General features: G+C 52.1%; 1 protein-coding gene across 1 annotated transcript in view; it reads left to right on the top strand.

Moving 5' to 3' along the window:
• NOS1 (nitric oxide synthase 1) overlaps window positions 1–15,010 on the top strand; it is a 148,471-nt gene that overhangs the window by 76,033 nt on the left and 57,428 nt on the right. Inside the window, exons 2-3 of the mRNA XM_054594224.1 lie at window positions 1,661–2,801; window positions 12,513–12,639. Of these exons, the coding sequence (XP_054450199.1) occupies window positions 2,077–2,801; window positions 12,513–12,639 (852 nt within the window). The 5' untranslated portion in view covers window positions 1,661–2,076. The remainder of the gene's footprint in view (window positions 1–1,660; window positions 2,802–12,512; window positions 12,640–15,010) is intronic.

The raw sequence follows: 15,010 nt of genomic DNA, 5'->3' as shown, positions 1-15,010 counted from the left end.
ACGAGGGAGTGAGTGTCAGTTTGTCAGTAGTGGCAGATGGGTGCTCTCTCTCTGAGCTAAGGCGCGGTGAAGATGCCGGCAGAGGGGGTGCCAGGACACAGATGGAACTGGGGATAGGAAAGACATGGACGGGTTCTGTGCTGTCCCAAACCTGTCCCCAATCCACCTGCAGCCATAGACCACCTGCCCCCACCCAGACGCGTAAGACACACATCACTGCCTGCCGCATACATGCCACAGGTGTGCCCACCGCACCTGGGCCATAGCCTCCTGTTGGCCTTTGGTACCCCGACCACACCTCATTTCCCTGAGCCTGGGGGAGCTGGTGGGAGTTGTAAAAATAACTCGAAGAGAAATTTTTTAAACCTAGAATGTAAGTTTAAAAGCTCAGGCTTAAAAGCTGGACCAATCTGAGTTCCAATCCTCTGTCTGCCATCATTCTCTACTTGACCTTGGACAGGTCACTGACCCTTCCCTACTTTCGGTCTTCTTGCCGGTGGAAGGGTTACTCTGCAGATTAAAAAGAAAAAACATACATTAAGAGTGTCTGTGCTCATTAAGTGTCTGCTATGATTAATCTTCTGGGAATTTTCTTCTTTCAACAAACGCTCATTGAGCACCTGCTATGGGGGTACACGGTCCACCCTTCCTAACATTTCTCTCTTAGGCTCTCCGACAGCCTGTGGAGTACGTGTGTCCTCCAGAGTTTGCCATGGGCCTGGATCTTTGGTGTTGATAATACCCAGTTTGGTTTGTAATGTGGCCGAATCTGTCCTTTTGAACCTGGAACAAGTCGACAATGACGAGAGTCATAAAGGCCCACGGACGTCTCTCATCTGCAGTCCCACAGAAGGCTGTGTCCCCTTCCAGGGCTTTGTTGTGGGGGCTTTGGGAGTGGCCGGAGTGGAGAGCCCCAAGATCCGTGGGCTGAGCTCCTGATCTGTGGGTGGAAAATGTGAAACACAGAGAGACAATGGCCACAAGCGTGACAAGTCAGCTTCTCATGGTGGGAGAAAAATAAGAGGGGTCTTACGATTCTTGCTTTTTGATTTCTGGGCTGGCTGACTGCGGTTTCTCCAGGGTTTTGATCACGGAGATAAACCCAGGCAATTTGCAGGTAACTGGGGAGGGAGCTCCTCGAAAACAAAGGGTTTCGTTGCTAGGTTGGCTTCAGAATGCCAGAGCGTCTTACGGCTAGACTTCTGAGTTTTCCATCTTCGTTTTGAAGGTGGTGTCGGGCACCTCACATCAATCTATTTTTCATTGGAGTCTTTGCAGAGTTTTCTACGTACAGTATCATATCATCTGCAAATAATGACAGTTTCACTTCCTCCTTTCCAATTTGGATGACTTATTTCTTCTTTTTGTCTGATCTCTGTGGCTAGAACTTCTAGTACTATGTTGAATAACAGGGGTGAAAGTAGACATCCCTGTCTTGTTTTTGATCTTAAGGGAAATATTTAGTTTTTGCCCTTTGAGTATGGTGTTGGCTCTAGGTTTTTCGTGTATTATGTTGAGGTATGATCTCTCTACTCCCACTTTGCGGAGAATTTTTTTAATCATAAATAGGTGCTGGATTTTATTGGATGTTTTTTCTGCATCTATTGATATGGTCATGTGATTTTCAATCTCTTGTAATTCTCCCTCTCCCCTCCTTCAGCTCAGGGAGCCCCAGATCTCATCTGCACCTTACGGGCTGGCGATGCCCAGAGAATAGTCCACAAGAGCATGCGTCACCTCTAGACACATCCGCCAGCTACTTCTCCTCACAGTCGGCCTGACCTGTTGCTTAGGGACACGTCCCACTGCTTCTCCTGACGTCTGCCTGATCAACATCACTTCCTTAGAGAACAAGGAAGGAAGCAGACGCAAGAAATCATGCCACCGACAGCTGAACAGCGATGAGTGGGTGACACTGAGTGGACGTCAAAGAGAAGCCCAAGAGATTCGCCGCAGCGCCTGCAGTGCCAGCCCCCCAACTCCGTCTCGGCAGAGCCTGAAGCTGGGCTCCTCCTGGTGAAGTCGCCTTAGGCTTGACATTGTCTGAGATCTTCAGACTCTTGCACACTGGACGCCATGGAGAACCACACATTCAGCGTCCAGCAAATCCAACCCAACGTGATTTCTGTCCGCCTCTTCAAGCGCAAAGTGGGGGGCCTGGGGTTCCTGGTGAAGGAGCGGGTGAGCAAGCCCCCTGTGATCATCTCTGACCTGATTCGAGGGGGCGCTGCAGAGCAGAGTGGCCTCATCCAGGCCGGAGACATCATCCTGGCGGCCAACGGCCAGCCGTTGGTGGACCTGAGTTACGACAGTGCTCTGGAGGTGCTCAGGGGCATAGCCTCTGAGACCCACGTGGTCCTCATCCTGCGGGGCCCTGAGGGCTTCACCACGCACCTGGAGACCACCTTTACTGGGGACGGGACCCCCAAGACCATTCGGGTAACACGGCCCCTGGGTCCCCCCACCACTGCCGTCGATCTGTCACACCCGACATCAGCCTGCAAAGAGCAGCCGCTGGCCGTGGACGGGGCCACCGGTCCTGGCAATGGGCCGCAGCATGCCCACGACAATGGACAGGAAGCTGGCTCGCTGTCCCACACCAACGGCCTGGCTCCCAGGCCCCCAGGCCCAGACCCTGCCAAGAAGAATGCTGGGGTCACCCCACAGGGCAGTGGGGAGCACAATGACTTGCTCAAAGAGATAGAGCCTGTGCTGAACCTTCTCACCAGCGGTGACAGAGGGATGAATGGAGGGGGACCGGCCAAGGCAGAGACAAAAGATGCGGAAGTCCAGGCAGACAGGTAAGCCCCACCGGTGTGCGTGTGCACGTGTGCACTGCATGCGAGCGTGTCCTGGAGCTCAGCCCCACAGCCCAGGAGCCAACCTGTGCTGTCCCTGACATCTGTGAGTGGGCGCAGCCACGCCTTCGCCTCTTTCTCTCAAAATTGCAGTTGCAAGAGCAGAAAAGGCTTAGCATCTAGGACACATCTCTTGCCATGAATCCCAGAGTTGTCACTCACGGTCGCTGGTGTCATGTCTTCTCATCTTGATCCCATATGACCCTCCAGCAGCCTCACACAATGAGTGTGTTTGCAACCCACATGTCATGGGCGAGGAGGCTGCGGCTCAAAGTGGAGGGGCCTTTCCCAAGGTCGCCCAGTGTGTGAGGCAGGTGTCAGGGCCCTGGAAGGAGAGCGGAGGGGAGCACTGGGAAGCCCTCAGCCCAAGCCTGTTCTCTCCTGTGCTGGCCAATCCGGGGCAAAGAGGACTCGGAAGGCAGGAGATGGAATCACGGTAGAGAATCGGCCCCGACTCCCCACGCAGGGGTCCTGCTCGAAGTAGGAGGGAGCTGAGGCTAGAACTCGAAGAACTGGGTGCCAGCCTCTCTGTTTGCCAGGTGGGCATGTTTTGTTCCTATGGGGAGGAAAGGTGGCAACACCGTAGGTAATTCTAGCTCTTTCTCTGGGGAGGAATCAGCAGCTGGGCCAGGTGGTCAGAAAATGGCCAGAGAGAGAGAGAGAGAAATTTCTTTCTGCTCCCCCCACACTCTCATTTTCGCTCCAGCACTGACCCTCTGGCCCCCCATGCTACCAGGGTGCGGCCAGGTGGACCCTTCGTATCTATCCCCCTCTACGGAGGGAGACTCAGGTGTGGGCCCTCCCCACTCCCGCCACCAGAAACCATGAGGTTGTCAGATGCGAAGGACTTCAGTGGGGGCCCCATGGCACCACCTCAGGGGAGCAGCCTTTGTTTCCCCGAAGGTGAGGGCGGGGCACGCAGCCTCAGGCACAGCCCAATCTGTTTTCCCAACTTGGGTGGCTGCGCCTGAGCTCTGTGCCCACCCTCATCCATCCCGGCCCTCCCTCTAGTTACTCTGTGAAAACCTTGCACATAGAGTGGTGGTTTGACCCAAAGCGGCAGAAAAAAACTGTTCTGGAGGAGGTAAGATTTGGGAGAAAGCAACCAAGGGCGAATGCAGGGCTCCGCAAAACCCACTAACGTAAGTGGTTCTAAGGATGGGGAATGTTTAATAACGGCCTATGTTTCCCAAGCTCAATGGTTCACACTCATAAGCTCCCTCCCCCGCCGCCATTGTTAAACAAATATTTTGAAAAGCCCCCTTCACTCACCAGAAGCTAATTTGTAGATCAAATAAGCTATGCACACTTTACATTTTTTTAAATCAATATAATGCTCTAAGTATAAAATAAAGGAGACAGAGCATAAAAGCAATTTACAATAAAAAGAACCTATAATTTAATATATTAGGGCTCAGGCATGACTCCACTGCAATGGTTGGATGTTTGCACCTAAACATAGAATCGCTGTAAACACAACTGCGTTGGATGCAGATTGACACAGGTGTGTTGTTTTGGCAACTCGAACGTCGCCAGCAGCGTCGTCGCCTTGGTGATGTGGTTTTCTGAAATGGTGAATAACTCCGGATAAAACGAAGCCTTGTCTGTCTTTGATTTAGCTGTAATAGTACCATGCATGGAAAAGTCAATATATACTTTAAAGCCCTATATAGACACCAGAGCCCATTGTAATCCTGGCTCAGAAATTTAAGCTTTTTTTTTTAATCTGTATAAATGTCCAAAGGTTGTGTGGCAGTCCAAACACTTATTCCTTGTATGTATGGGGGTGTCCCTGTTGTTACACAGTGTTCGCGATGCCAGATGCCACCTCCCTCCCACTGTGACACTCAAAAGTGTCCCCCACAAATTGCCAAACTGCCACGCTGAAGTGCCTCACTAAAAATCTCTGTCCCGTGTCAGGAAAGGGAAACGCAGAGACAGGTGTTTTCGCCGGCATTCTCGGGGCAGACAGGCCGTGGAGAATTCAGGCCCCGTGGAGCATGTGGCTGCCTGGAAATTAGGCCTCCTGCCTGGGGCCTCGCCACCTGAGCTGCGTTTTGGGGGTAGTGTTGGATCTAGGGTCCTGGACACTGGGTGAACAGGTCACAATGAGGCAGGCTGCCTGCCAGGCCTGGAGCGCCACATCCAAGTCACACACCCTGGTCTGGGAGTTATGGGGTCTGAGCGGAGGCCGCTTCTCAGCAGTGCCCCTGACCTTCTGTTCTCTTGGTCTCGTTCCCTTCCTTCCTTCCTTCCCTCTTTCCTTTAGGACAGACTTTTTCAATTTTTCTGCTCCATCTAATCCCTTTCCCTCCTGGAACATCCCTGGTCCTGTTGTCTGGGGGTGCGGGCCCTTACCTCAGCCTCATCCCTTCATCCTGGGGGGAGGTGGCCCTGGCAGGTGGTGGCAGCATGTGAGGGCGTATAAGAAAGAGAAATCCGGGGCCTCCTGTACTTGGGAGCGGTCACTTTAAGATGCTGCATGTCAGGGGATATCCAGGTTATCAGCTTGCTGCCCTGAGGAGGGTTCTAAAGAGGCCAAGGTCTCCGGTCCAGCATCCATCTGGACCAGCCGGTCAGCCTCACCCTGTGCTCTGAAAACTGCTCCTCCACTTGCGGGGCGCTTGGTTACTTACAGATTACCTCCTCGCGGGAATGAGGCTCCCTAAGTAGGACGTGTGGCTTTAGCCACCTTCTATAGACGAGAGAACTGAAGCTCAGAGAGGTGAAGCGACTTGCCCAGGGTCACACAGCACTTCCCTGGTTCTACCTAGAAATCTCACAATGAGTTAAAGAGAAATGAGGCAGCAAAATGTGGCTGGAGGAATGGAAGTCAATTTCAACCCCAGAGAATCAGCTTAACTGAAGGGAGAAGGCCTCCTTCTGCCACAAGCCCGAGTTTTGTTTTTGGTTTTTGGCAGGTTGTTGTAATGTGGTAAATTGGTATACAAGACCATACATATTTCTAACATTATAATATTTGTGTACACTGCACAGTGTTCACCACTGTAAGGCTAATGACCATCCATCACCATAGAATGGATCCTCTGCCATTCGCCCTCCCCTACCCCCTTCCCCTCTGGTAACCACCCACCTGTCCTCTGCATCAGTGAGTTTGTTTTTGTTGTGTTTGCTTGTTTTTCATAGTTCAGATATAAGTGAAATGATACGACATTTGTCTTTCTTCCTCTGACTTCACTTTGCAGAACGCCTTCAAGGCCCATCTATGTTGTTGCAAACGGCCTGAGTTTTGTAATCATCATGTTCAACCTCCGCAGAGCACTCCAGGGGCGCCTGGCCCCAAGCTAAGGTCTTTACATCCAGTAATTCATTTACTCCACATAGCATCCTGTTTTCCTGACGAGGAAACCAAGGCTCAGAGAGGTGCAGTTACTTGTCCCAGATCACACAGCTAGCAAGCAGCAAAGCCAGGGCTTGACTCCAAGCCCACGCTCTTGACCTCTGCTGACTTTGTAGATGGCCCTGCCCTGTTGGCCGCCGTTCACTTGACCACTAGCCATCGGGGTTCTGAGGACATCAGACTATTTGCTCAGAGTCCAAACCCAGGGAAACGCAGGCCGTGGGGTGCCACCTACTAAAGACGCCACCTCTGGAGAGCTGACCTAGACCAGCCAATGGCAGCGTTGACTCCGGGCCGGTCCGTGTCAGAGGCGCTGTCCCTGCTGCACTTGACGTGCCTTGAAGCTTTGAACCATGCTGATGGCATTTTCGGCTCAGGAATTGAAACCAGTGCTGTCGCCTTTACACTGCATCTCAGTGCCGCTCTCCATCCGCACCTTGACCATTCGAACGCGAGCGGCTTCCCCAGTCCATCTTCTCCCAGGTGGACCCCATTTATAGTCTTTACTCTTGCATTGCGCCCTCTTTCCACCTGTGCCCCTGTCATCTTGTCACATGGGCATCCACCCCCTCAGGCTGGAGGAGGGCGATGGAGTAGGCCCACAGACCCTCCGCGAACTGCACGTCCCCGGGGCTGCTCGCCGCCTTTCACCCGGCCAACATGGGTGGGCTCTGTGCTGCCTCAGACTCGGTCCTCAGAACTAGGGGTCCCCGATGAGCCTCTGCCACTGTGGAGTCAGACCACAGATTTTTTAAAAATGAATAGTAAACAAATTGACACATACAATCCTTTTAGGTAGCCATACCTGCTATGAAGGAAATATAACCGTGATTTGAAGGCAAGTGGCTTGGAGTTGCGTAGACCGTTAGATTGGAGGGTGGGGGCAGGCCTTTGTGAAGAGGCAACCTGTATACTGAGGCCAGAAGGTACAAAACATGTGAAGTCCAGGGAAGGGTGTTCCTGGCAGGAGGTACAGCAAGGTCAAAGGCCGCAGGGCAGGAGTGAGGTTGGGCTGTCACAAAACGGAAAGGCAGCCTCTGAACCTCGAGTGTAGTAAGCAGGGGGAGAATGGTAAGCAGTGAGGTCAGACACGGGGACAGGGGCCATCAGCTCTCCAACCACCATGCCATCCGTCTCTGTCATCGCTCACTGTATCCGTTTCCTGTGGGTTCTGCGACAAATCCCACCGACTTGATGGCTTAAAACAACACACACTTGTTCTCTCACAGTTCTGGAGGTCTTACATCTGGAAGCTCTAAAAAAGAATCTGCTCCCCGCCTTTCCAGCTTCTAGCGCTGCACTCTGGCCCTTCTTGGCTCCTGACCTCTCCCTCCATCTTTAAAGCCAGCATCTTGCTTCCATTGTCACATGACCTTCCTCTTTGGTAGGAAAGCACTCTGCCTTCTCTTAGAGGGACACTTCCCATTGCATTTAGAGACCGGCCACATGATCCAGGATAACCTCCCCATTTTCAAGATCCTTAAACACGCCACAAAAACCCTTTTTCCATGTGAAGTTACGCATTATCCCAGGGATTAGGACCTGATGCTCTGGGGCCACTGTCTTCCAGCAAGCCCCACTGAACAGTGTCATGGCCAGCCCATCGCCATCAAAGTGAGGCCTCGCTGGACTGTTCTAGTGACCTTGCTTCCAGTCCTTACCCTTTGCCACTCACCAGCTACATGCTTTAGGGAAGCCCCTTGTCCTCTTGGACCTTAGTTCCCCCACTGCAAAAATGGTATTTGGGTCAGATGAGTCCTAAGATTCCTTCCAGAACAACCAGGTTCCTCCTGAAAGTCAGTGGTGGCCACCCTCATCACAGGCCAAGCAACTGACCGGCGCCCCTACTCTCAAGCCACACCGGGGCGGTTTCCCGCGCCATTTGACTTCTCTGGCACACAGCTCCAGGGGGCGGAACTCGAACATCCCTTTAGGTCAGAGGTCACCCAATTCTCCCACGGGTTTTATTTGGCCTGCAGAGTTTTCTGAAAAAGTGAAATTGTGGCGAAATAGAAGGATCAAGAGATACCACATAAAAACTGATGTCTAGCCTTTTAAAAAAGGAAGAAAATATCAGAAGAGCTATTAGCACACGTCCTCACCCAAGCGGGGCAGCCAGCCTCAGGTGCTGGCCGGGGCTGTCACGGGCCCTCCAGTTTCCCAGGATCCAAACTCAGCCCCACCTACCCAGCCTGGCCCTGTGGACGCTGGAGTTTGAGAATCCTGACCAGCTTGTGTGATGTGAGATATTAGAGTCATGACTATTCCTGATCTCAGAGGCCCTCACCTCACTTCCCAGCTACAGCTTTTGCCGCGAATTTCTCTCAAAGGCACTCTTTTCTCTTTATGGGGACCGTTTTCTCTTCTAGCATGATGCAGTCTTGGAGAAAAGCTTTGCACATACCCCAGACCCAGTTTCCGCAGTCCCCAGGCCTCCCTGCTTTAATACAGCTCCCAGCATCCACGACCAGGTGGAGGCAGAAACCAAAGGCTGTTGGTGTGTGGAGGGGAGAAGGGGGGGGTCAGAGCGAGCGCAGCGTCTGCTGAGAGATGCAGGCGGGGCTTCCTGCCAGGGCCAGCTGCTCCTCAGCGGCCTGCTTGCCTGGTTGGGCCAGAGCCGGTGGCCCCCACCTGCAGGCTGCGCCCTGCACACAGGCCTGGCCCACCTGTTCCCCCTCCGGGGTTTTCGGGGTCAGCACGGGGCCAACCAACACTCACACGAACTTTCTGTGGAGCCAGGCCCAGAACCCCCTACCCAGCCCCATTGTGTGAGAGGTCAGGGGGTCCTAGCTCCCAGGGAGCCTTGGTTAGAAGGATTTGGCAAAGGTTCTCGGAAGGTTTAGAGATGCTAGACTGCCTTTTGGCATGGGTATGGTCACCCAGCTAGCAAAGCGGAAGAAAAATGGGTTGGGTGTAGTCATTGCCAGGAAGCACAGAAAACGCGCTCGCCTGGTGGAGACTGAGTGAATGGCAGAGCAGGGAGCAATGGGAGGTGGGAGTCCGGGAGGGAGGCCAAGAAGCCCCAGACTCCTGAGGAGCAAGCCGTGACAGCTCAGAAGGGGTCTGAGTGCAGACGTCCCTGCGCCTGTCCCCCGGCCCCCAGGGCAGATGCCCCCTTCCCAGGCAGGAGCCACGCACGCCTTCATTTCTGTCTTCAGAGATGGGAAAACTTGATGCGGCACTGTCCACTGCTATAGTCACTAGGCTATAGCACTAGGCGCATGTAGCAATTTAAACTGAGTCACAGCTAAACAGAACCAAATGTTCAGTTCCTTACTGACAATAGCCACATGTCAAGCACTCAGTTGCCGCGTGCTCCCAGTGGCTGCGATACCAGACATCACAGCTGCGGAAAGTGGCCTTTGGGGCAGGAAGCCCTGCTAGCCCGCGCCGGCTTGCAGGAATCTTGACTGTTGCCTGCAGAAGTAGCCCTTTCCTTCCTCTGTGTCTGTCTGATCAACCCTTGAGCAAATGAGTGGTAAGAGCGATGACAGCAGGTACCACAAAGCTAAGTGCTCTAAGCCTGACCTCGTTGAACCATGGCAACAACCCCGCAGACAAGGCACCATTATTAACCCTACTTTGGAAATGGACAAACAGAATTAGAAAGGTTAAGTATCCAAAATACCTGGCATTGCACAGCTTATAACCAGCAAAGCCAAGCGTTGAACCCAGTTTCATCCAGTCCATAGTTGGTGCTCATAACTCGCAGGCTACACTGCTCGGAGAAACCCATCAAGCAGCCAGGTCCCAGGGTGAGCAAATCTGTAACAATAAGCCAGATATTTCCCTCAGACCTGCTTATCACTGACAGACTGGGGGTTGGGAATTTACCTAAATCTACTTCTCATGTTGCCCCTGAGTGAATGGAAGCAAAATAGCTCAACCTGCTAGTTCCCCCGGTGCCATATTAAAAATATCCTTCCCCTGCTGATCACACGGGACTCTTAAATAAATTTGTGTTGACAAAACACTTCAAAAGCGTTATTTAAACAAAGTTATTAAAGGCTTATTTTTACAAAAGGCGGATAAAAGCAGTCCTCTCCATGTCGATTCACGCAAGCCAAGCCATGCGAGCCGTTTCCGAGTTGCCTAGGTAATTGTACCCTGTGATTTTTGTAGGCTGCACTCGTGCTACAAGAGAAGTTGGATTACTTGCTCTTCCACCTCTGGCTTACTGTGAGCACCCTGACTCCTTTTTCCTGTCTGTCCTTTTAAAAAAGAAAGGACCCAGGCGGGGCACCAGTCCGACGTAGTTTGAAGCCCCGGCTCCGCTGCGTGCGTATGGGGCGGGCGGCCTGGGAAACTTACCTAAGCTCCCCGGGCTCGTTTTCCACATCTGTAAAACTGAGCCTTCAATCTCCACTGAGATTAAATGAAATAACTTCGGTGCAAGTACCTGGTACATTACAGACGTTCAGACAATGTTAACCCTGTCCCTTCGCTGCTGAATACCCACTTACGGTCATGCGGTCTCATGGAATTCAGGATTTCAGAGCTGGGAGGGAGCTGAGGGGCATTTCGAGGAGCCCTCTCAACAGACAGACGCTTCCTCTGTTTATCACCGCATAGGTAAACAATTGACTGGGGTTCAGTAATCAGGAACCAGTCCCATTGTGTTTTGGTGACATTTTAAAGGGGGTAAAGCAGTGTGTTCTCTCTGACGATTGCAGACCTCTCCAAAAGGAAGAGCGGAAGTGGCTTTGACGTGGGCCACCAGAACTATGCGAGACGCCGCACAGAGCGGGGTCTGGCTGGACCCCAGTGAGCAGCTGGAGCGGGGGCTCGGGCTGTGCGCTCACTTGGGCCCCAGCTTCTGATTCATCCCAAATGGCGGCTGGCACCAGATTGCCGGTCAGGGTGAATTATGGAGCCAGGACCAGGAGTCCCCAGAGCTGGGAACATGGAACAGAGGGCTAGACAAGGGCCAGCCTGTACGCCTGGGACCAAAACCAAGACGGGCCACAGAGCAGGCCACGGTGTCCAACGCCAGGGAGGAGACAGATGCCACAGTCAGAGCAAAGCTGGGTGGGAGGGTTGAAAAGAAGCAGGTTGTCAGGAAGCAGGAGGGCAACACTCAGGAGAGGAAGGACAGGTCTGGATTTTGGTACAAAGTCAGTCCCCTCCCGGCCCTGATTTCTCTCCATCTCAGAGGACGGCCGAGAGAGCCTCCTTCTGAACCTATTTGAGTGTAAAGCCTGGGAGCGAGGAGAGCTGTGTAGTGAGACGTTGGGCTCGAGAGGCAAGAGCAAGCCTGGGTTTGAATCCTAAATCTGCCATCGCTAGGTATGTCTCTTCGGCTGCTGATTTAGCCTCTCTGAGCCTGTTTCCTCGTCCAGCGAGGACTAATAACGGTCACGATGGAGGAGGATGGGGCTGACGGTGACGGTGACGGTGACGAGGGCCGCGGCGGTGGCGGTAACCCCGTGAGGACGACTCTGGTGCTAGTGATGGTTATGCTGAAAGAAGCTGGGTGGTGTGGATTATGATGGTGACGATGGTGAGGAGGAGGAGGATGGCAGATGATGGGCATGATGAGAGCCCCCCCTGGAGAACGGACGTGAAGAGTAGGCTGGAATGCTGTGCCCTTGAGCAGGTGGGCTTTGGTCTCACCTCTGCCACCTATAAAATGGCGATTAGTAGTCATATCTCATAGGGTTGTCACAAAGATTAAATGAACCGAAACGAGTGTAAGGCGCTCAGTAAACATTAGCTATCATTATTAAAATGACTGCTGTTGGTTTTTGGGCCCCCCTTGCCTTCAGAACCATTCCTGTTTATCCTGGACTGGTGTCCTCAGTCCTACCGTCAATGCCTGGGACTGACTTACCACCCTGGCACACAGGACTTGTTTCCTATTCCTCCTGCCTCCTCCTTCTTACATAATTAAGTCTGATGGCCCTTCCTTTGTCCAGGGATTCTGCAGGGAGTCTGCTGGGAGATGTGATTCCTCTGTTCCTAGATCTGTGAAATGTGGGAGGGGGTAAGGCGGAGCGAAAGCCGTGCCGTGGCCATCCTGAAACGGTGTCCACAAAGATGGTTATATGCCAGCCATCGGTGCCAACTTGGATGAGCTCACCTTTGAGTTTGACAATGGGGCTGCCTTCCCACCTGTCGCTGGCCGTCCTTCGATGCAGCAGGCTGGGCACCCCATGCTCTCTGGCTCCGAATAAAGTCACGTGGGTGAACCGTGGAGGTTCTGGACTGACTCAGGAATTCCCACCCAGGGAAACCAGCTGGTGAGGATAGCTGACCTCATGCTATCCTCACCTCTTCCCGACCTTGCCTTTCAGAGATCTGGACAGCAAGTCTCACAAACCTCTGCCCCTCGGCGTGGAGAATGACCGAGTCTTCAATGACCTGTGGGGGAAGGGAAACGTGCCTGTGGTCCTTAACAACCCGTATTCAGAGAAGGAGCAGGTAAGTGGGCGGAGACATGGGGAGGGCGTAGGGGCTGAGGCCGCGGGCACCTGTCCCGGGATGTGGATTTTGGCTTTGCTTTGTTTTGTTTTCTCTGTGAGCTTACCATTTCTCAAGTTTTAATTCCACTTCTACCTTAAAGGCACTCACATGTTTCTGAATTTAAAAGACATAAAATACCCACGGTGAAAAGTTTCACTCTCCCCCCAATTCCAGCCACACAGTTTCTCTCCCTACAGGGAAGCAATATTCATTATTCTCTTGGTCCTTTTAGCATAGACAGACAAATACACACACAGCATATTTTCACATTTTTTTACACAAATGAGAGTCCATTATATACATATTGTTTTGCACCTGGCTGTTTCACTTGCCACCGTATCTTGGCAATTACTCCTAATTAGTAGATGAAGAGTATCCTGGTTCTTTTTCACAGCTGCGTAATTTTCCACTGCCTGACTCTGCCATATTCGCTGAGGCAGCCTTCCAAAATGGATACTCTTATGTCACTGCCAGTATTTTGCTATGACATTGCTGTAAAGAGTGACATTGTTGGAATACCTTATTTGGCACATGGTCAGGCTTTGTAATGAAATCAATCCCTAGAAGTGGACTTGTTGGGGCAAAGGCCGTAATCACTTGTTCTTTGGGCAGAAATTGAGAAATGGCTCATGATGAAGGTTGTGCCACTGCTCCCGGCCGGGTGGGAGGTGGTTTCCCCATAGCCTCGCCAGCTCCGTGTATTATCACACTTTTCAATCTTTGCCATTTGTCAAGATGTAGGTTGGCAGCTGAGCAGGTATGGTTCTGAGAGTGGCTAGATTGGCCTAGAGAACAGCAGCGCCCCTTTTCTCCCCTGCCCAGGCAGGTAACAGATGGGATCAAAGCAGCCCTAGTGAGGTGTGTGACCCGCCTACCCCTCCTCCTCTGTGCAGCAGCAGCAGCGTACAGGCGGACTAACAAGCAGCGAGAGGTCACAACAGGGAGATGGTCCAGGTTGCTCAGCAGGTCATCTTCTTCCTTCCCAACACCTGCCCCAAGCCTTGGGTGGCACAGGCCAGGGTGGCAAGCTCTCTTCTGAAAACTGATCTGTGGCACCTCTTGCCACCAGCGCACCTAAGCAATGATGCAAAGTCTCTCTGCATAGCTCCACCAGGGAAGGTGGGACACTGCAGAGCCCTGTGGGGACTGCTTTCTTTCCGTAGCTGCCGACGGCTGGCCAGGAAGGTAGGAACACGAGGGATTCTGCAGTAGGCCAGACCCATGCGCCTGGCCAATTGCTCTGCCTTGGAATGACTTCTGGGAATGTTTGGAGGACAATTGTAGGTTCCTGTTATGCTGCCTCAAAAATCAAGGTCACATTGTGAGCACGAGGGGACTCTTAAGCATTAATGATTAAATAAACACAGTAAAATTTTCTTTATCTTCTGTTAATTGAAGATTAAGAGGCGTTGCCATGATGCAAACCCTCCCAAGACAAAGGATGGAAAAAGGCAGTCTCAGGCCAGATTCGGGCTGTAAACAACGATTTGTTAGAGCTACACTATCTTCTCCTAAGAGACAATTTCTATTTGAACTTTGAATTTATTGCCAATATTTCACAATTTTGTATGAATATCATATTTACAACTTCTCTTAAAAGTGTAGACAGTCTGAGCACGTTGAGCTTGTATTCTTATGGAGCAATAATCTCTTGGTCCGAATAGCAGCTGTTCCCTCTAGACAAGGCCCTCCGGCCTGCTACAGTCCCCACACTGCCTATCGTGTCCCTCGCGTTAAATCAGAGGAGAAGCAGAGGAGCCCTTGACCCCACCAGAAGGACCCTTAAAGTCCTGCTGAAATCTGAGCAATAGCAGGACGACAGCCATTTCCTTTCATGCTGTCCACCTTGGTTAGACAGTGACAGCTTGAAAAACATAACCTTGAACTTCAAGCCTGAGGAGTGGGCCTCAGTGCTGGGTACAGGGCAGGCATGGTTGGTAGGACCACTGGCCACCTTCGCAGGGCATCGTGGTGAAATGGTGAACACCTTAGTCTGTTTGAGCTGCTGTAGCAGAATAGCATAGACTGGGTGGCTTATACACAACAGGCATTAATTTCTCACAGTTCTGGAAGCTGGGAAGCCTAAGATCAAGGCGCCAACAGATTCAGCGTCTAATGCGAGCCTGCTTGCTGGTTCATAGATATACAGTCTTCTTGCTGTGTCCCCATATGGTGGAAGGGTCACATAGCTCTGTGGGGTCTCTTATATAAGGCGCCTAATTCCTTATCTTCATGACCTCATCACCTCCTGACTTCATGGCCTCTTCATACTATCACCTTGGGGATTAGGTTTCAACATATGAATTTTGGGAAGATATGTTCAATCTAT

This window comes from Pteronotus mesoamericanus, unplaced genomic scaffold, assembly GCF_021234165.1.
Source record: "Pteronotus mesoamericanus isolate MK-2021 breed Mesoamerican mustached bat unplaced genomic scaffold, CSHL_Meso_final scaffold_507, whole genome shotgun sequence".
Taxonomy (NCBI): domain Eukaryota; kingdom Metazoa; phylum Chordata; class Mammalia; order Chiroptera; family Mormoopidae; genus Pteronotus; species Pteronotus mesoamericanus.
Note: the sequence above shows the minus strand (reverse complement) of the source record. Positions and strands in the feature narration are given on the sequence as shown.